The 20,639-nt window shown below is 49.8% G+C and overlaps 1 protein-coding gene across 1 annotated transcript; it reads left to right on the top strand.

Moving 5' to 3' along the window:
- Positions 1–17,453: 17,453 nt before the first annotated feature.
- On the top strand, positions 17,454–18,624 carry ID1 (inhibitor of DNA binding 1). The gene is made up of 2 exons (XM_020915924.2): positions 17,454–17,991; positions 18,165–18,624. Exons 1-2 carry the CDS (start codon positions 17,569–17,571, stop codon positions 18,204–18,206), a joined length of 465 nt encoding a protein of 154 aa, XP_020771583.1. The 5' UTR covers positions 17,454–17,568; the 3' UTR covers positions 18,207–18,624.
- Positions 18,625–20,639: the final 2,015 nt, after the last annotated feature.

Here is a 20,639-nt window from a genome sequence, read left to right on the forward strand (position 1 = left end):
CCACCTTCCCAGAGAAGACTTTTGCCAGCCCCTGAGATTGCAACCTAGCCCAACCCCGGCACTCTCTAACCTGCCCCCCGCCCTTTCTTGACTTATTTTCCTCCATAATATTTATCACCAGAAGAGATAATATATACTGCACTTACCCTGCTCTCTGCGTGCCCTTATCCCCTAAATATAAACTCCACAGGATAGTGACTTCCCTCTGTTCTGTTCACTCTAATATCCCAGTGTGGGCCCAGAGCCAGAGGTGCAGTAGGTGCTTCACAAATATTGTTGATTAAATGAAGAAATGAGGTTGGTAAAGCACTCAGCACAAAGGAAGGTAAAGGAGGCATGATACATGGGAACCCATAGGCTTTGAGAAACCCAGACTTCAACCCTAGCCTTGCTAAATTCTTCTTCGACCGTCACCAAGTCACCAGTCATTCAGGACCTCTGTGTTCATCATCCCTCAACTGGAGTTGATGGTTAGAGCATCTCTACTCAGAGTGGCTATGAGAATTAAATGAGCTCCTGAGAAATCTGTATGCAGGCAAGAAGCAACAGTTAGAACTGGACATCGAACAACATATTGGTTCCAAATCAGGAAAGGAGTACATCAAGGCTGTATATTGTCACCCTGCTTATTTAACTTTTATACAGATTACCTCATGCGAAATGCCAAGCTGGATGAAGCACAAGCTGGAATCAAGATTGCCGGGACAAATATCAACAACCTCAGATACACAGACAACACCACCCTTATTGCAGAAAGCAAAGAAGAACTAAAGAGCCTCTTGATGAAAATGAAAGAGGAGAAAAAAAAAAAATGAAAGAGGAGAGTGAAAAAGTTGGCTTAAAACTCAACATTCAGAAAACTAAGATCATGGCATCCAGTCCCATCACTTCAGGGCAAATAGATGGGAAAACAATGAAACCAGTGACAGACTTTATTTTGGGGGCTCCAAAATCACTGCAGATGGTGACTGAAGCTATGAAATTAAAAGACGCTTGCTCCTTGGAAGAAAAGCTATGACCAAACTAGACAGCATATTAAAAAGCAGAGACATTACTTTGCCAACAAAGGTCCACCTAGTCAAAGCTATGGTTTTTCCAGTAGTCATTTAAGGATGTGAGAGTTGGACTATAAAGAAAGCTGAGCACCGAAGAATTGATGCTTTTGAACTGTGGTGTTGGAGAAGACTCTTGAGAGTCTCTTGGACTGCAAGGAGATCCAACCAGTCAATCCTAAAGGAAATCAGTCCTGAATATTCATTGGAAGGAGTGATGCTGAAGCTCAAACTTCAATACTTTGGCCCCATGATGAGAAGAACTGACTCATTAGAAAAGATCCTGATGCTGGGAAAGATTGAAGGCGGGAAGAGAGGGGGATGAGAGAGGATGAGATGGTTGGATGGCATCACCGACTGGATGGACTGAGTTTGAGCAAGCTCCAGGAGTTGGTGATGGATAGGGAAGCCTGGAGTGCTGCAGTCCATGGGGTCGCAAAGAGTCGGACATGACTGAGCAACTGAACTGAACTGAACTGAATGATTTCAAGCCCTGATAAGTGCTTAATAAATATCAGCCAGCATTGCTGCCGAGAGGATGATGACGGGGCTTCCCTGATAGCTCAGTTGGTAAAGAATCTGCCTGCAATGCAGGAGACCCGGTTGGATCCAGGGGTCGGGAAGATCCGCTGGAGAAGGGATAGGCTACCCACTCCAGTATTCTTGGGCTTCCCTTGTGGCTCAGCTAGTAAAGAATCCACCCACAATGCGGAAGACGTGGGTTTGATCCCTGGGTTGGGAAGATCCCCTGAATGAAGGGAAAGAATTCCAGTATTCTGGCCTGGAGAATTCCATGGACTCTATAGTCCATGGGGTATTTTTGTTAGGCTTCCCTGATAGCTCAGTTGGTGAAGAATCCGCCTGCGACTGAGCGACTTTCACTTCCATTCTTCATGATGATGACGGTGGAGGTGTGGTGATGCAGAGAGGGGTGTGTGCTGACACCTCGCCCCCTAGTACCGGAGGCCTGGGGAAGGAGGTCACATGGCGGGGGGGTTGGGGGGGGTTGGGAGGGGGGGTTGGGGGGTTGGGGGGGGTGGGAGGGGAGTTCAGCCCAATTCCTGAGCTGTCTTACTGGTATTTTGCAGAAAGAAGATGGAACTTTCGGGGTTGGGGTGGGGGTGTGGGGAAGCTAGGGGTAAAATGCTTCCACCAGAGAGCCCCTTAGACCCTGTCATGGGCTCCCCGCTTCTCAGCTGCCCCTGCCGGTGGCTACACCAGCTTCACCTCGCTCGCCGCCCGCCCGGAGCCGCCTTGGGGGGAGGGCGGCGGGAAGGCAAGTCGGTTTTTCCCAGAGTAGCCCCCCTCTCCCGCGAACATCTGGCCACGAACATCTGCCCTTAGCCTTTGTCTCCGGGCCCAGGCCGGCCTCGCACCCATCTGCCGCCGCCCGCGGCCCCCGCCCATCTGTGCGCGGCTCTCGGCGCCCCCGCCCCCGCCCCCGCCCGCCCGCCGGGTCTGTTCCCACCCGGCGAGCGCAGGAAGCGGGCGGCCCATCTGCCCCGCGCGGCGGGTCCTGCCGCCAGCCGGCCCCAAGGGGCGGGTCGCCCTCTTTCAGGCAGGTGCGCGCCCCAACAAAAGCTGGGTGCGGCGCCTCTCCCCTCCGGCTCACCCCGAAGTCACTGCCGGGGCTGCGGAGATGAAGGGCGCTCGGGCACCCCGCCTCTTTGCAAAGCGCTCCTTGCTGACCTCCCGCCAACCGTGGACGCCTGGGGTCCCCCGCGCAACTCTCCACCTCCAGCCCCCAACCTTTAACTGGACTGGCCCTTCTGCCTGGAAATGCCTTTTTCCCTTCTTGTTTGCCTAACGTTTTACCTAGTGCGGTGTAGAAATGACGGAGAAATACAGCGATTTGTGTTCCCAGTACCTTATTCCCACCACCCGGAGCTAACAACCCAGCTGTTTGCTATCTTTGTTCCCCTCACATCTTCTTTTAGGTTGTTTCCCCCCTCCATTCCACGGCTTGCAAGATCTGACCTGGGATGGAACCCGCGTCCCCTCCAGTGAAAACGTGGAGACCTACGCCAGGGAATTCCCCCTCCCGTATTCTTTAAAGAATAAAACTTTACAGATGCTGCCAGCTTTCCCCTGTAGTCAGTGCCCCTGCCCTTTTCTCCAAGACCACTTGCCATCCTCTCCACTTCCCAGTTAACATCACCAAGTGGCCATGTTTCTTCCAGGCCACGTATATTTTTTGAAGATTTATTATTTTTGGCTGCTCTGGGTCTTCTGGCTGTCCTGTACCTGGGCTTTCTCTAGTTGCCACAAGCAGGCGCTACTCTTTCCTTGCCCTGCCGGGCTTCCCATTACATGGCTTCTCCTGTCTTGGGGCACAGGCTTTAGGCGTGGGGGCTTCAGTAGTTGCAGCGCACAGTTTAGTTACTCCAGGGCGTGTGGGATCTTCCTGAACCAGGGATCAAACCAGTGGCCCTGCATTGGCCGGTGGATTCTTAACCCCTCGACCACCAGGGAAGCCCTCTTATACTTTTAATACACAGAAATTTATTAACGTTGTTTGTGGCTTTTTAAATTTATACTTAAAAAATCCTTCTACATTTCCCCCTAAGCAGTATCATATTTTTGCAGGCATCCAGCAGCATACATATAGGTCTAGTTCATTCCTATTAATGAATGTCCACCACTCCACTCAATGGGAATGAATTTGAGCAAACTCCAGGAGATTGTGGAGAACAGAGGAGCCTGGTGTGCTGCAGTCCATGGGGTTGCAAACAGTCTGACACGACTTAGCAACTGAACGACAACCACTCCACCATTATTTCATTTCCCTGTTCTCCTGTTGTTGAATGGGTGGGTAGTTTTCAATCTGCTCTGTTGTCGGCATAGCTGCCATGTTCCTGCCCCAATGCCTTTGGCATCTCGAGGGCAGGATTTTCAGAGTATGTCCGTGGGAGTGAACTGCTGGGTCATAGGGAGTTCCCATGTTCACTTTTACTCAATATTGCCAAACTGAGCTCTCAAGTGATCATACCAGTTTACATACCAGCGGCGGTTGAGGATTTTTGTTTTCCCACACCCTCACCAATTTACATTATCAGACTTTGAAGTTTTTGCAATTTGATGTGGCAGTTGTCTCCTGTGTACATCCCAGATGTACAGATGTTCAGGCTCAGGAGCCTCTGCCTCGCTCTTCCTCACTTTTTTTCCATCTCAGCAGGCATATTACTTCTTCCTACAAGAAGTCCTTCCTGATCTCCCTTAGTTGACTGGGGTATCTCCCAGGCCACGCCTTCCACAGCAGTTTGTGCTTCCCCATCACAGCCCTGGGAACTGGGGGGTGTCTGCCTGATCCCCAGGCAGGGATCAGGTTTGCAGGGCCATTGAGCAGGCTGCGAGGACCCCACAAGTGCTCTGGAGAGCGCTCCTGGAAGGTTTGTTCCTCTCCAAAGTGCCCCCTTGGAAGGGCAGCAGTTAACTTACTGGTGGCATCTGGATCTCCAGCATGTGGACACAGCAGCCAGGAACCAACCACCTGGCTCCCTGATGGCATCAACTTGCACCTTGTTCTTTCAGTGCTGTGCCTAGAGTTGGTGTGTGCCAATTACAGAATGAGTGGTTGGCATTTCATGCGACCCAGTGGACTATAGCACACCAAGTTCCTCTGTCCTCCACTATCTCCTGGAGTTTGTTCAAATTCATGTCCATCGAGTCGGTGATAATAATAATAACTAGTGTCTACTGAATGCCAACTTTGCCAGGCACTATTCTAAGCTCTTTGTGTGACTTAACTCACTGAATCCTCATAGAGAGGGGAGCTCCTCCTGTCCCCAGTTTCAAAGATCGGGAAACTGAGACACAGAAAAAATGAAGTGACATACAGGCTCATAGCTTATAAGCAGTAGACAAAGATGTGAATCCAGGCCTCTTTTCACCTAGGATAAGGGCGCCTTTCTCCCTTAAGTGTTTCTGAGATGTCAACTTCTTTTTAACCAGAACAGTTCTGCTTTTGCATCAGCAAAAACTAATGAGACTTTTTAAAAGACCTGAGAGATTGACCTGAGTCACAGTATTTGAGGTGTATAGCCCAACCCATGACCTGAGGCAAGGGTGCAGTCGGAGGGTACTTAGGGTTGGGGTGAGTGGAGAGGGTGGAACTGCTTCAGGCTTTTGGGGTGGGGAGGCACCTGGGCAGGCCCTGAGAGACACACCCTCAGCCATTTCCCGGTTCCGGGCCCCAGGGTAGGAGGGGGCACCAGGTGTTTGGGGCAGATGAGTCAAGGGAGGGCCCTCTGTTGGGCACCAGGCAGGAGTGAGGATTTCTGCTTCTGGGAAGGGGAGCTCAGGGCCTCCAGTGCAGCCCCAGTGGGCATAGGGGGAACTTACTAAAGCCCAGCACCAGAAGTCCCTTGCCCAGTCTCCCTCCTTCCACCTCCATGGGCCTGCTGGGCCTTGCAGCAGGAGTGGTGGTCTCCGCAAGCTCTGCAGACGGTGCCCCGACTTGGGGCATCCCTGGCAGGTAGCATCAGCTTCTATGGCTGCCAGGATCAGACCAGCTCTCATGCATCTGCCCCTGGCAGAGCCCAGTTCTACATTCTGAGGCATGAGTTTCTGAGCACTGGGTGGGCATGGTTGAGTGTTTGTGTGTCCTCGGGGCTTAGGCACAATACTGAAGTGTCTGTGTGTATATGTGTGTGTTGCAGGAGGTGCCTGCATGCTGAGTGGCTTCAGTCATGTCTGACTCTTTGAAACCCAATGGACTGTAGCCCATCAAGCTCATCTGTTGATGGGATTCTCCAGGCAAGAATGCTGGAGTGGGTTGTCATGCTTTGCTGCAAGGGATTTTCCCAATCCAGAGATTGAATCTGTGTCTCCTGCATTGCAGGCAGATTCTATACCCACTGAGCTACCTGGCAAGTGCTGTTGGGGGAGGTATCTACATCTAAAAAGACTGTGGGGGAATTCCCCTGGCAATCCACTTCACTTCTTGGTGGCTCAGACGGTAAAGAATCTGCCTGCAATGCAGGAGACCTGGGTTCGATCACTGGGTCAGAAAGATCCTCTGGAGAAGGGAATGGCAACCCACTCCAGTATTCTTGCCTGGAGAAGTCCATGGACAGAGCAGCCTAGCCGACTACAGTCCATGGGGTTGCAAAGAGTTGGACACAACTGAGAGATTAACACTTTCTTTCCAGTGTTTAGGACTCCAAGCTTTCACTGCCAAGGACGCAGGTTCAACCCCTGTTTGGGGAATTAAGATCCCTTAAGCCACCCGGTGCAGCCAAATAAATAAATAAATACAATTTAAAAGACTCTGGGGGACTTCCCTGGTGGTTCAGTGGTTAAGACTCCATGCTCCCAAGGCAGGGGGCCCAGGTTCGATCAGGGAACTAGATCCCACGAGCTGCCACAACTGAGAATTCACATGCCACGACTAAAAAGATCCTGCATGCTGCAGCTAAAGATCCCACGTGCCTCAACTGAGACCTGGTGCAGCCAAATTAAAAAAAAAAAAAGACTTTAGGAGTGCTGGGAGGCAGTATGGGGTCTGAACTGGTGAAGGTGGTGCTGGTTGGGCATGTGCCCTTCGGGGAATCAGTGCCTGGGGGAGCCGGCTTGTGGATTTGCATCTGATTGTTTTCTGTAGGACGTGGGCACTGTGGGAGCTGTGTGTCAGCATCTTGATGTGAGCAATGTTGATCTGGGTGTAAGTGTCTGTTGTGTTTGGTGAATGTGTGTGGCAGTGTAGGGTGTATGTCTGGGTTGTGCTGTTGAGGGTGCTGTTGTAGTGTGTTACTTTGGTGTGGTTCTGTTAGGTGTGACAATTGGGTGTTTCGGTGTGTTGCCTCCTCGGTCTCTGTGTATTTACTGATGTGTTGGTTGTACAGATTTGGGTGTTGGCTGTGTGCTCTGAGGTCAGCGTGCTGATTGTTCTTATCATGTGGTACTGTGCTGTGCATTTGGCAGGTTGCTCTGCTGGTTGTGTGTTGAGGTGTTGCTGCCAATGTGTCCGTCATGGTGTCAGTTTGCACACATGTGCTGTTTGTCGTATGTCATTCAGTGTGTGTGTAGCAGTGTATCTGTGCAGCTCTGCAGGCTTGGCCTGTGCTGAGTCACCTAAGCTGGGAGGTCCCTGGGACCTGACTCTGCCCCTCCCTTTGGTCCTAAGACCCCAGGGCAGCAGTGGTCCTTTGTCAGGCCACAGGAAGTCCCCACCTCACTCCTCAACTGCAGGGGACCCAGGGAGGGGCCCAGACTGGAAGGCTCCAGCCGCCTGTTCATTGTTCTGGGGCCTCTTTGGAAAACAGGATGAAAAGCAAAAGGTGGACTCAAGCCTGGACCCCTGTACTCTCCAACATGACCCAGGGGTCCAGCACAAAACCTCTAGGATGGAGGGGTGGCAACAGGCCCCATTTTATAGATGTGGAAACTGAGGTCCAGAATGGGAAGGGGACTTCGCAGAGGTTTCCACAGCTATTAGTGACAGATAGCTTGAAGTCCCCACACCCTCATGCCCCCATCCACAGTCTCCTGCTGGTTTGGAGGGTTGAAAACTTGAGGACCCTGGAAAGACACAAAACTGTGTTCTGGCTCCCATTTCTGAATGCTCTCCAACTGATGTGTCATAACCTTGTGGATTAAGTTCAACTTTTGTCTCCATTTTGCACACGAAGTAACTGAGGACCATAAGGTAACCATTCATTCATTCGACAGATATTACTCTATTCTAAGTACTATGCTGTGTGACCTTGGGCAAGTCACTCCCCCTCTCTGAGTCAGGCCCTCCACTCAGCTCCGGGGACAGAGCAGTGACTGAAGGAGCTCACAGCCTGGAAAGGGTGTGGAGAAGATGGACAATTACCAAGAAAACGATGATCATTTCAGATGGTAATAAGCTCCATGAGTGATGAAGACCAAGAGAACGGAAAAGAAAGTGAATAGCCCAGGGAGGCTTTAAAAAGGTCTCTGAAGAGAAGACATCTGACCTGAGCCTTGCTGAATGAGCAGTCTTATAAAGGTCTAGATGGGCCCTCAAGCAGAGGGAAAGGCCCCGAGGCAGGACCACAGTAGGTAGTAAAGGAGGCCCTGGGGCTGGTGAGACCAAGGGAGGGGCAAGAGGTACGGTTGGTGGGGCTGGGGGTGCTGTCAGGGCCTGCGCTTGGATTCTCTTCTCAGCATGATGGGCAGAGAGGAGTGTTGGCTGAGCACACAGTTCTGGGGGTAGAGCGTGCAGGGGACGCTTGTAGTCTCCCATTACGGGGGGGTGGGGACAACCAGAGCCAAAGGTCTCTCCCCCGCAGCTCCGGCAGCCCCAGCCCAGAGGCGCCGGCCTGGCGGCTGGAAGACTGCGCTGTGGGCACATCTGGGGAACAGCTGCCGGGCCGGGGCCAGAGCGGGTCACGTGGTTCAGGCAGGACCGCCCTGGAGCCTACAAGGCCAAGACTCCCGGGAGGGGCAGTGGGGAATGTGCCGGACATGTACACAAATCCTGCAGTGTAGACGCACATGCAGTGTAGACACACAGGCACACAAGACCCTCAGCCCCTCACAACCACTCTTTTAGGAACCAGACCACTTAGGTTCAGTGCCACATCCCAGCTGTGTAATCCAAAGCACTCAACTTCTCTGGTCCCCAGTGACCTCAGCTGTAAAGGGGACATAGTATCACCACCTAAATCATGACTCGTTTTTCTCTCATCAACAAATACTCACTGAGTGCTTCCTGTGTGCCAGGCACTGCGCTCTGCTTTGGGTTACAGCAGTGATGATGACCGCTGTGGTCCCTGCTCTCCTGAGCTCCCTATCAGGTTAAATTTGGAACCAGGCCTGACCCAGAGTGAGCACTTAAGAAATGGGAGCCGTTTGCCTTGAGCCCTGGAAGCCAGAGGAAGGATAATAAAGGCAGAAAAGGAGCCGTGGTGACAGAGACATAATAACAAAAGACCTCGCCATTCATCACCTCCTGGAATAGCTTGTTTCATTCTCATAATCACTCCACAGAGACAAATAAGGGTTAGGTCCAGTTTACACTTGGGGAAACTGAGGCACAGTTTATCAATAGAAGACCCAAGATTTCAAGGTGTGAAGGGCTGGGCCCTTCTCCTCTCTGGGCCCCAGTATTCCCATCTGTGAAATGGAGTACTATATTCACACAGCTGCTGCCAGTCCCAGACAACAGCTGTGAAACTCAGAGGTGTGTGTAAAGGTTTTTTGAGGGACTAATGACAGACTTTATTTTGGGGGCCTCCAAAAGCACTGCAGATGGTGACTGCAGCCATGAAATTAAAAGACAGTTGCTCCTTGGAAGAAAAGCCATGATCAACCTAGACAGCATATTAAAAAGCAGAGACATTGCCAACAAAAGTCCATCTAGTCAAAGCTATGGTTTTTCCAGTAGTCATGTATGGATGTGAGAATCAGACCATAAAGAAAGCCTAGTACTAAAGAATTGATGCTTTTGAACTGTGGTGCTGGAGAAGACTCTTGAGAGTCTCTTGGACTGCAAGGAGATCAAATCAGTCAATCTTAAAGGAAATCAGTCCTGAATATTCATTGGAAGGACTGTTGTTGAAGCTGAAGCTCCAATACTTTGGCCACTTGATGCTAAGAACTGACTTATTTGAAAAGACCCTGATTCTGGGAAAGATTGAAGGCAGGAGGAGAAGGGGATGACAGAGGATAAGATGGCTGGATGGCATCACCGACTCAATGGACATGAGTTTGAGCAAGCTCCAGGAATTGGTGATGGACAGGAAAGCCTGGCGTGCTGCAGTCCATGGAGTCTCAAAGAGTCAGACACGACGGAGCAACTGAACTGAACTGAAGGACTAGTAGCAGAACCCTGGGGTGGGACTGTTGGGGGGTCATTTAATGAGTCCTCCAAACTTTCTGGCCAAAAGAGTGGTCTGGGTCTGTTTTCCTGAGCTGGCTTGGTAGTGGGGTTGGGAGGCAAATACTCCCCTAATTCACACTACCAAGGAGAGGGACAGAAAAATGCCCATTTGGTAAAAATATAAACAAGGAGGCTTTATTCCAACTCCTTGTCAGACCTTAAAAATGCTAGAGATAAAAACCAAAGTCTGAAAGTACTGAAAATTTTCTGGAGTGAAATGAAGCCAGATTATTTTTGCCCCCACAGGCTTAGGTGTGTGTATAGGGGAGTGTCATTATTTTAACTGGCAAGTTTGAAGGGAGCACAGTGAAGGGAACATTTCAGGGGATCTGAAACCCCACCTTCCAGAGTTCACTAAAAACTGCTGGGAGCTAGGACTTCCCTGGCGGTCCAGCAGTTAAGATTCCACGCTTCCAATGCAGGAGGCATGGGTTCGATCCCCGGTCAGGGAACTAAGATACCACATGCCCTTTAGCATGAACAAAACATTAAAAGAAAAAAAAAAAAAAATTGGGAGCATAATTGCAACCAAACGGTTCCCAGAGAGCCAGGCCTAGACTTGAAAAGATGCTATTACTGTCTACTGTGAGCATCTGCTCTGTGCCAAGACCACAGTAGGAGCTTTGCAAAGCTTAATCTCAGTGACTCCTAGAAATAGCCTAAGGAGTTAGGAACTTCTATCATTTTGTCAATGAGGAAGCAAAGGCTCAGAGAGGTGAAATGTCTTGGTCCAGGTCACACAGTATAACAAGGATTTAAATCTTGAACTGTTGGACCCCAAGCCCTAGCCCTTTACACTATTCTGTAGCCAACTGTCTCTCCTCTAATGATCAGACATTTACAGGCCCCTTACACATCTTCATTCAGGCCTTATCTCTTTGTGCTTTTCCTTCATAAAGTGCCTAGAGGATAAGTCATCTCCTTTAGGAAGCTTCCCTTATTTCCTCCAAAATAGGACTCATCCTTTCTTTGTGTGGCTAATGCACATAGCAGGCAATTTGCATAATATAGTCTTGATACAGCTAACACAGGACCTGGCAGGAGGTGGACGCTCGTGACTGTGAAGTACACTTAACTATTGGGAGTCCTAATGGTCTCTTGACTTTCTCTCCTCTGTTTGTCTGCAAAGGATCTTTGAGAATCTACCTCGTCCTAATCAGCAGTCAGGTCAGAGGGAGGTATACTAAACATTTGGAGTTTGCTTTTTTCTTACATAAAGTAGTACATGAATACACTTCTGTTTAAAAATACATTCAAGGGGACTTCCCTGTTGGTCCAGTGGTTTAGAATCCACCTTCCGATGCAGGGGACGTGGGTTCAATCCCTGATCAAGGAACTAAGGTCCTATATGCCATGAAGCAACTAAGCCCACATGCCACAAGCAAGACCCACCTCAACCGAAAAAATATCATATATGTGCAAGTGATAATCACTTAGTCATGTCCAACTCTTTGCAAACCTATGGACTGTAAGCTGACAGGCTCCTCTGTCCATGGAATTCTCCAGGCAAGAATACTGAAGTGGGTTGCCATTTCCTTCTCCAGGGGATCTTCCCAACCCAGGGATCGAACCCGGGTCTCTCACATTGCAGGAGTTTCTTTACCATCTGTGCCACCAGGGAAGCCATATATAAGAAATACCTGGTGTAATGGATCATAGACCTAAAGCCATAAAACTTCTGGGAAAACAAAAGAGAAGAGCTTTGTGATCTTGGGGTAGGCAGAGAGTTTTAAAAAATATGACAAAAAATGCATGACTCATAAAATTAGAAATTGATAAATTGAACTTCATCAAATGTAAAACTTCTGCTCTTCCAAAAACATTATTAAGAGGATAAAGAAACCTAGACACACACTGGAGAAAACATTCATAAATCATTTATCTGACAAATGATCTGTGTTCACAATTTATGAAGAAGTCTCAAAAGTCTACAATATGAAAAAAAAAAAACCAACCAAATTAAAAGAAACAGACAAAAGATGAAAGGGTGGGATGAGGGAGCCTTATGATGGAACTGCTGTGTGTATTCACCCTGGTGGTGATCACACAAGTCTACACATGTTAATAAAAATGCACAGAACTAAATACACACACATTAGTGCATGTTCAGTTTGGTCCAGTCACTCAGTCATGTTAGACTCTTTGCGACCCCATGGACTGCAGTACACCAGGCTTCCCTGTCCATCAGCAACTCTGGGAGCTTACTCAAACTCATGTCCATTGAGTCGGTGATGCCATCCAACCACCTCATCCTCTGTCATCCCCTTCTCCTCTGGCTTTCAATCTTTCCCAGCATCAGGGTCTTTTCCAAAGAGTCCTCTTCGCATGAGGTGGCCAAAGTATTGGAGTTTCAGCTTCAGCATCAGTCCTTACAATGAATATTCAGGACTGACTGGTTGGCTGTCCTTGCAGTTCAAAGGACTCTCAAGAGTCTTCTCCAACATCCTAGTTCTAAAGCATCAATTCTTCAGTGCTCAACTTTCTTTATGGTCCAACTGTCACATCCATACATGACTACTGGAAAAACCATAGCTTTGACTAGATGGACTTTTGTTGGCAAAGTAATGTCTCTGCTTTTTAATATGCTATCTAGGTTGGTCATAACGTTTCTTCCAAGGAGCAAGCATCTTTTAATTTCATGGCTGCAGTGCATGTAAATCAGGTAAAATCTGAATCTCACCAGAAATCAGGTGAAATCTTATTGTGATATTGTACTGTAGGTAGGCAAGTTTCCCATTAGGGAAAGTGGGTAAAGGATATAAGGTATCTCTGTTATTTCTTACAACTGCATGTGAATCTACAATTAGCTAAAAATTATTTTTATGAGCAAAAGAAATGAATATCTTCATAAAAGGAGATAATGGATAGCATACAGGCACATGAAAAGATGCTCAATATCTTTAGTCATTAGGAAAATACAAATTAATACCACAGTGAGACACCACAACTTATCTTTTGGAATGGCTTTTAGCTTTTATTAGCCATTCTCTTGGACAAGCATACAACTGTTAGAGAAGACATGGAGGGAAAATGAATGGAATGGGATACTGATGGGAATGTAAAATGATACAACAACTGTGGAAAAGAGTTTAGCAGTGTCTTTTCTTTTCTTTTTTTGGCTGCAAGGCTTGCAGAATCTTAGTTCCTGGACCAGGGACTGAACTCATGCCCTCAGCAGTAAAACTGCGGAGTCCTAATCACTGGACTGCCAAGGAATTCCCAGCAGTTTCTTAAGAAGTTAAATAAATATCTTCTATGTAACCCAGTCATTTCACTACTAAGTGTCTACCTAGAAGAAATGAAAGCATCGATTCATAGAAATACATGTATATAAGAGTTCATTGCCACTTTATTTGTACTAACTGAAAACCGAAAACTGTAAACCCTGGTGGTCCAGTGGTTAAGAATCCGCCTTGCAATGCAGGGAACACAAGTTGGATCCCTGGTTGGAGAACTAAGATCCTACATGTCTCAGAGCAACAAGGCCAGCAGCTCGCAGCAAGGACTGAGCCCTTGCCCAACTAGAGTCCACAACCGCACTGATACAACAAAAATTCATCGAAGATTCCCGCCTGCCGCAACTATACTAGAAGCAGCCGAACCCAAAAGACTGTAAACAACTCAAATGCTCATCAACAGGGGAGCATTTGGTATATCCACAGCCTACTTACTACTCAGCAATAGGAAGGAATAAACATTCTCAAAATAATTATGCCAAGTTAAAGAAACTATGCTGAGTGAAACAGATCACCAGCCCAGGTTGGATGCATGAGAAAAGTGCTCGGACCTGGTGTGCTGGGAAGACCCAGAGGGATCTGGTGGAGAGGGAGGTGGGAGGAGGGATCAGGATGGGGAATACATGTATATCCATGGCTGATTCATGTCAATGTATGACAAAAACCACTACAATATATATATAAAAAAAAGAAACTATGCTGAAAACGCTTTAAGAAATTAGGGTATATACTGTGTACATTATATACTGTACTTGGGTATATAAAATTCTAGAAAATGCAAACTGATCTATAGAGTGCTTGGGCACTGGGTGGAAGAGGCAGGAGGGAGGGATTTCAAGCGGCAGATTAAAACTTTTAGGGGTGATGAAGCATATAATTTTCCTAAACGTGGTGATGATGCATGGGTTTATGTATATGTCAGACCTTATCAGACTGGACACTTTAAATATTTGCAGTTTGTATATGTCAGTTATACTTCAACAACACTGTTTTAGGGAATTCCTTAAAGGTCCAGTGGTCAAGACTTGCGCTCTCACTGCCAAGGGCCCAGGATCAAGCCCTGGTTGGGGAACTAAGATCCCACAAACTGAGTGCTACACCACAAACAAACAACAAACAAAAAACATTGTTTGTTTGTTTGTTTTCCTCAAAAAAGGATGAAATATCTCTGTGAAGATTACAGTGAAATTTTGATTTCATATTGCTTCCCTTCCCTTCTCAGGTAATGTTAATAATTTAGTGTCTACCCTAGTATTCTTTTTTTAACTTTCTTATATTTTTTTTATTGACGTGGAGTTTAAATACAATGAAATGGACAAAAGTATATAACTTAAAGTATTTTGACTAACTCATACACTGTGTAACCTCTAACACATACACTGTGTAACACCTGTAACCTGCATGACCAGGGACCATTTCTATTCCTCTAGAAAGAGTCCCTAAATTCCTGGCAACTCTCACTCTCCACTCCCAGAGGCACCATTTGGATTTCTTTCCTCTAGATTAACTGTGCCTATTCTATTCTTCATGTAAAAGAAATCACACAATGTTGTGTTTGAATTTTTTTTCTATAGCATAATCTTCTCTTTTGTTTTAAATTCATTTCCAGATCCACATGTAATTGGGATCAGTAAGAGGTCCTACCTTGACCCCCGGTCTAAAAATTGCTTTCTCCACCAACAGTAGGATCTAGAAATGTCTCAGAGCCATGCTTCCCACCTGCTGCACTGCCAGGTCACTGCCTTGATGCCTCATTCATAATTTATATCATGTTGATGGACATTTGCATTGTTTCAACTTCCCCCCTTGCAAGTAGCACCTCAGTGAAACATGTTGAACAGATATCCTTTGTGCCCCTGTGTGTAGGTTCCTCTGGAATTGATTCCAGCAAGTGGAATTGCTGGATCAATTAATAAACAATAGGTAATGAATAAATATTTTAATTTCCTCTGGTTGGTCCTTCCAATTCTTTAGCAATTCTTTTGCACAGCAAAATGTTCTCGCCAATCATTAGAGGGGGTTCCAGGTGGCACAGTGATAAAGAATCTGCCTGCCAATGCAGGAGACACAGTTAGATCCCTGGGTCGGGAAGATGCCCTGGAGTAGGAAATGGCAACCAGGTCCAGTATTCTTGCCCAGAAAACCCCACGGACAGAGGAGCCTGGTGGGCTACAGCCCATGGGGTCACGAACAGTTGGCTAGGACTGAATCACTGAGCACACACACACAAACAAGACCTAGGGAGTTGGGAGAGTTTGGTGGTGGTGGTAGGGTGTTAAGGGGGTGGATGGAGGAGTCCAGTTAATTAATTAGTGATCTCTCTCCTTTGAAGCTGGTCTCAGGGATCAGTTTTCCTGCTTTCCAGATGTGGAGGCAGGGGGCCTGTTTATCAGCCCCTCCCCCAAAACAGTGGGAAAAGGAAACTTGCTGATACTTAGTGAATTAATTGCAGGGGGAAAAGGGGCCATAACATCATCCTCTCCTTTGTGAGCACAGAATTTTAGCCTGGCTAACGCTGTGTGACTTAGGCGGGCTATTCTAAGCCTCAGTTTCTCCTCTCCTAGCCTACTCAGGGTTCTTGAGGCCGACTGCCTACCCTGGCAGGAAGGCACTGCATGGCAATCAAGTGCCCTTATTATCATAATGCGGCCATTACAACTCAGGCTCCTGGAAAGCTTTTTGAGCATCAGTTTCCTTCTTTGTATAAAGAAACCAAAGGTGTTTCTGGTGGCTCAGCCATAAAGAATCCGTCTGCCATGCAGGAGACCCCCAGTTCCATCCCTGGATGGGGAAGATCCCCTGGAGAAGGAAATGGCAATCCTCTCCAGTATTCTTGCCTGAGAAACCCCATGGGCAGAGGAGCCTGGCGGGCTACAGCTCATGGGGTCACAAAGAATCCGACACGACTTAGCAACAACAACATAAAGATGCCGGGATCGGGTAAGGTTGATAAAGCAAACTCTTCATATAGTGCCTGGCTGGAAAGGAATATTATTCTTACGAACGGAATAATTCATCACCTTTATCATTCCCGAAATACCAGGCAGACGTTAGGGCTCAGAGAGAGCCCGAGAGCGTTACTCAGCTAAATTCACCCAGCAGCAAAGTTGGAATCCGAAGTCTTTCCCCAGGCGGGAGCGGGGAACTAGAGAGGTGGGGAGGGGGGCGGTGAAGAAACCTCTCAAGCGGCCCGCGCTGTGGGCCTGGTGGAGGGATTCCCAGGTGTGGGGCCGGGAGGTAAGGTGACCCTTGCTCAGCGACCGCGCCCGCGAGGAGCGCATTCCCAGGCTTTCCACCCGAGGTCTGCAGGTGACTGGCCGGGCTGGGGGTAGCTAGGGAGAGCTGAGGCCCGGTTTGCCGTCTCCATGGCAACCGCCCTCACGGCGCCAGCCTGACAGCCCGTCCGGGTTTTATGAATGGGTGACGTCACGGGCCTGGCGTCTAACGGTCTGAGCAGCTTGTTCAGACGCTGACACAGAGCAGCCCTGGGAGTGGGGGGTTGGGGGAGGGTGGGAGGGGGACGACGAGAGCTCCGCAGCTGCCGCGCCGTGGGAGGGAGACCCTGATCCCAGCAGTCTTTGGGGGGAAAAAAGCCAAAAAGGGAGAAAAAAAAATTTAATTACTTAATGAAGCAGATTTGGGGCTGCAAATTCAGGGCAGAAATCAGGGAAGACAGCCCGCTCTGGGTGCCTTTTTCTTGCTCAGGTCCCAGGGGCCCAAGCCCCCAGTCGTGGAGGAAGATTTTCCAGAATTAGTTGCTCCCATCCTGAGGGGCCTGCGTAAGACTGCCCGGTCTCAGGAACAGTGATCAGCAGCGTTCTCTGGGAATTGGGAAAGGAGAACGCCCCCCCCCCCCCCGGGGGGGGGGGGCAGCTTTAATATCAGCTTTAAATATCAGCTCAAATATTGGGAAGATCAGAGTTCCAGAGGTAATCTTCCAGTAGGGTCCAGAAGCCCACGCTGCTTCTCCATCGGAACCTCAGTTTCCCTCATCTGTAAAATGGGACTGGAGAAATGAGAACATATCCCTGAGAAAACTGACTCTTAGAATCTTTTCGTGATAGTAATAACCGGTTTCGCCTTCTGGGCAGCCCTCGGCTCCACTAGCCATCTTGTCCCCCGCCTCCCACTCTCTCTTGTCTTGCGACTCGAGTCGCTTTTCCACGCGGGTGAGGGTGCTCTAGGAGAGCAGGAGGCGGGACCCAGAAGCCCTCCAGGCCTCTCCCCTATGGCTTCCATTGGCTGTTTTTGAACATCTGAGCCCGCCCCCCAAGAAAGGGGCGGGGAGGCGCGCAGCATCTTTATAAAAGTCGGGTAGGGGTACTCGAGTAGCGCTTTTGCACTGCCGTCTTTCTTGGGTTCGTAACTTTTTCCCCACTCCCGGTGTCCTCTTCCTCCTCCGTCCGCTTCGTTTTCTCCCGACGCCGGTATCATGAAGGTCGCCAGTGGCAGCGCCGCGGCCGCCGCGGGCCCCAGCTGCGCGCTGAAGGCCGGCAAGGCGGCGGGCGGGGCGGGCGAGGTGGTGCGCTGCCTGTCCGAGCAGAGCGTGGCCATCTCGCGCTGCGCGGGCGGCCCCGGGACGCGCCTGCCGGCCCTGCTGGAGGAGCAGCCGGTGAACGTGCTACTGTACGATATGAACGGCTGCTACTCGCGCCTCAAGGAGCTGGTGCCCACCCTGCCCCAGAACCGCAAGGTGAGCAGGGTGGAGATTCTCCAGCACGTCATCGACTACATCTGGGATCTGGAATTGGAGCTCAACTCGGAATCCCACGTCGGGACCCCCGGGGGCCGGGGGCTCCCCGCCCGGGCTCCGCTCAGCACTCTCAACGGCGAAATCGGCGCCCTGGCGGCAGAGGTGAGGTCCGAGTTGGAGTAATCACTTTTCTTTTACGGAAGGGGACACTTGAGGCTCAGAGCGGGAGGGGTTGCTTGACCCTGTATTCGCCCCGTCCTTTCGAGCACCTAGGTGCTCAAGGATGCCCAAGTAGATGGTTAAAAAACAACAACTCTTGTCTCTCTTTTTCACAGGCGGCGTGTGTTCCAGCGGACGATCGCATCTTGTGTCGCTGAAGCGCCGCCCTTGGGAGCCGGCAGACCCCAGCCCCCCAGGGGGCGAGAGGAATAAGTGTTTCTGGTCCTTCCAGGCGCCTCGCCGGAGCTGGGGAGGAACAAGACCGATCGGCGGCCACCGGGGCGCTTGCAGGATCCAACCCGGGTCTGGGGGACTGACAGGGCAGGCTGACCCTCCCTCCTCACCCACCAGCCACCAGAGACTTGGGGGAGTCTCCCCTCGTGTGTTTCTATTTTTTGAAAAGCGGACATTTAAAAAATGGTCACGTTTGGTGCTTCTCAGATTTCTGAGGAAATTAATTGCTTTGTATTGTATATTACAATGATCACCGACTGAGAATATTGTTTTACAATAGTTCTGTGGGGTGTTTTCTTTTTTGGTTGTTGTTATTAAACAAATACTTTAGATGATGATAAAGCTTCAGTGACTTCTTGGATTGTTGGGAGGGACCTGGGCTGGCGGTGACCCCTGACCCTTTTCACAGCTGCTGCTGGGGGAGGGGACTGGAAGGCCACATCTGGACGGCCGCTTTTACCGACCTGAAATGAGTGTTTCCGGTGTCTTTAAAATCTATTCTTCCCCCCCACCCCGCCCCATCCCTGGCCATTTCCCCGCTCCCCAGTGTCATAAAATTAAATCCTTCAGACTTTTAGGGTTTCTCAAAGTGGTCATGGGGCCATCTGGGTCACCTGGGGAGGTTGTTAAATGCAGATCAACCTGTCAAGGCCCCCTCTGGGTTGAAGAGTATCAACAAGCCGGTTACTTGGGAGAACCGGGTCACTGGACCTGCATGTTGGCTTAAATGGGGGTAGTGAGAACCTCAGCTTGTCAGGGACAAGACTTCCAAGTTGCCCCATTACCCAGGAGGAGGCGCCTCCCCCCTGGGCCACCAAACCCTGGATCCCAGCAGGCTGCCCCGGGGCTTCAGCTTTGTCCAAGTGGGTGAGCAAGTTGGCAGGACCAGACCAGTCACAGCTGCTGGGCCACCTGCTCTTGGGTCTGGACTCTGCCCCCTCACCCTAGCCAGGCCGTGCCAGCAGCCCAGGGCTCCTGTGTGGGCAATGAGGAGGAGTGGGCGAGTAAGTCCACAGCTCCTGAGCTGGAAAATGGTGTCCTTGGCAAGGACCTATCTGCCTGGACCTGTGTGTGGGTTTGTACTCATGGGGGAGTGCACATGAGTGTCTGGGCCTGTGTGACATGAGTGAACTGGTAGTTACCCTGAGGGGCTGGGTCATCTGTTGGTGTGCAGGCCTGGGGGTGTGGATGAAGATGCACGTGGGGATGTGTGCAGAAGGGCAAATGTGAGCGCATGTGTTCTGCAGATAAGTGAGCCAACTCCAGCTGTTTGGGCTTGTGGGCTCTGCTGAAATGCATGGTGGCACCTCTGCCTGGATCTGGCTTGATGGTTGGGTGTGAGTGTCTGGGGACTGCAGAACTGCACTGGGTGTCTAGATGTGTTCTGTAGACTGGCTGGCATTCCTTGGTCTCTGCTGATCTGGGGATAGCGGTGAGGGGTAGGTAGCTTTTCATAGGCAAACCCTTCCTCAGAAGTTTAAGTACCAACTTTCTGGGCAATTGTTAGACCCCTGGGGACACCAACAGTCAGTACCCCTACCAGGCAGCTGCCAGGTATTACACAGGGAGAAACAGCCCCAGAAAGGGCAAAGAACTTGTCCCAGAGAGGGCAAGGACTGTTAATATATTTTGTCAATAAAATAAATAGTACCTAGCACCATGAGCCTGACTCTACTCTCAGCCGTTTACATAAAGGATTTTGTGGATCCTTGTGGAGCTAACAGCAGGATTGTGAATAACAATAACAATGAAGACTGCCTATTGAGCACTAAGCCAGGTACCACCTCCTCCCCGAGCATATTCTAGACTTTATCAAAGGGAACAGTATTTGGAGGTAAATCGGGTGCCTTCCTACTGCCCACCCAGCTCACTACAGGCTGCTGTTTGACAGCATCAACTTCCCAGAACTGCTGTAGAGAATAAATGAAATAGAGCACTTAGCACGCAGTGTTTGATAGCTGTAAATTATCATTATTAATTGTCGCCTGTACGTCCTTGGAGTGTCCTCAGAGTCACACGTGTGCACTCCCTCCCTCGCGCCCCCCTCCCAGCCGCCCACCCACCGGGCCGTGGGCGTGTCCCCGCGCGTACCCCCTCGCGGCAGGGCCCTTTTCCAGGGGAGGAAGGGGCTGTGCCGAGCTGGGGGTAGGCGGGCCACCTCCTCCCCCGTGCAGGCACACTCTGGCTTCCACGTTTCCCTCTTTTCCCCTTTGGCCCAGGCCCAGCCCATCTGGAGGCCGGCTCGGCGGCGGCCTGGGAGCGTTTCCATCAGCTGGGCCCGAGGAATGCGGAGCTATTTAACCTGAGCATCCCCAGGTGTACGGAGGCGCCTGGCTGTCTGGGGCCCGCCGCCTTTG

Source organism: Odocoileus virginianus, chromosome 9, assembly GCF_023699985.2.
Source record: "Odocoileus virginianus isolate 20LAN1187 ecotype Illinois chromosome 9, Ovbor_1.2, whole genome shotgun sequence".
Classification (NCBI taxonomy): Eukaryota; Metazoa; Chordata; class Mammalia; order Artiodactyla; family Cervidae; genus Odocoileus; species Odocoileus virginianus.

Excerpts from the sequence above, each read along its gene's own strand:
- ID1 (XM_020915924.2), top strand. The coding sequence starts at position 17,569 with ATGAAGGTCGCCAGTGGCAGCGCCGCGGCCGCCGCGGGCCCCAGCTGC. Across the intron at positions 17,992-18,164 it reads TCGGCGCCCTGGCGGCAGAG|GCGGCGTGTGTTCCAGCGGA; the intron begins GTGAGGTCCGAG and ends TCTTTTTCACAG.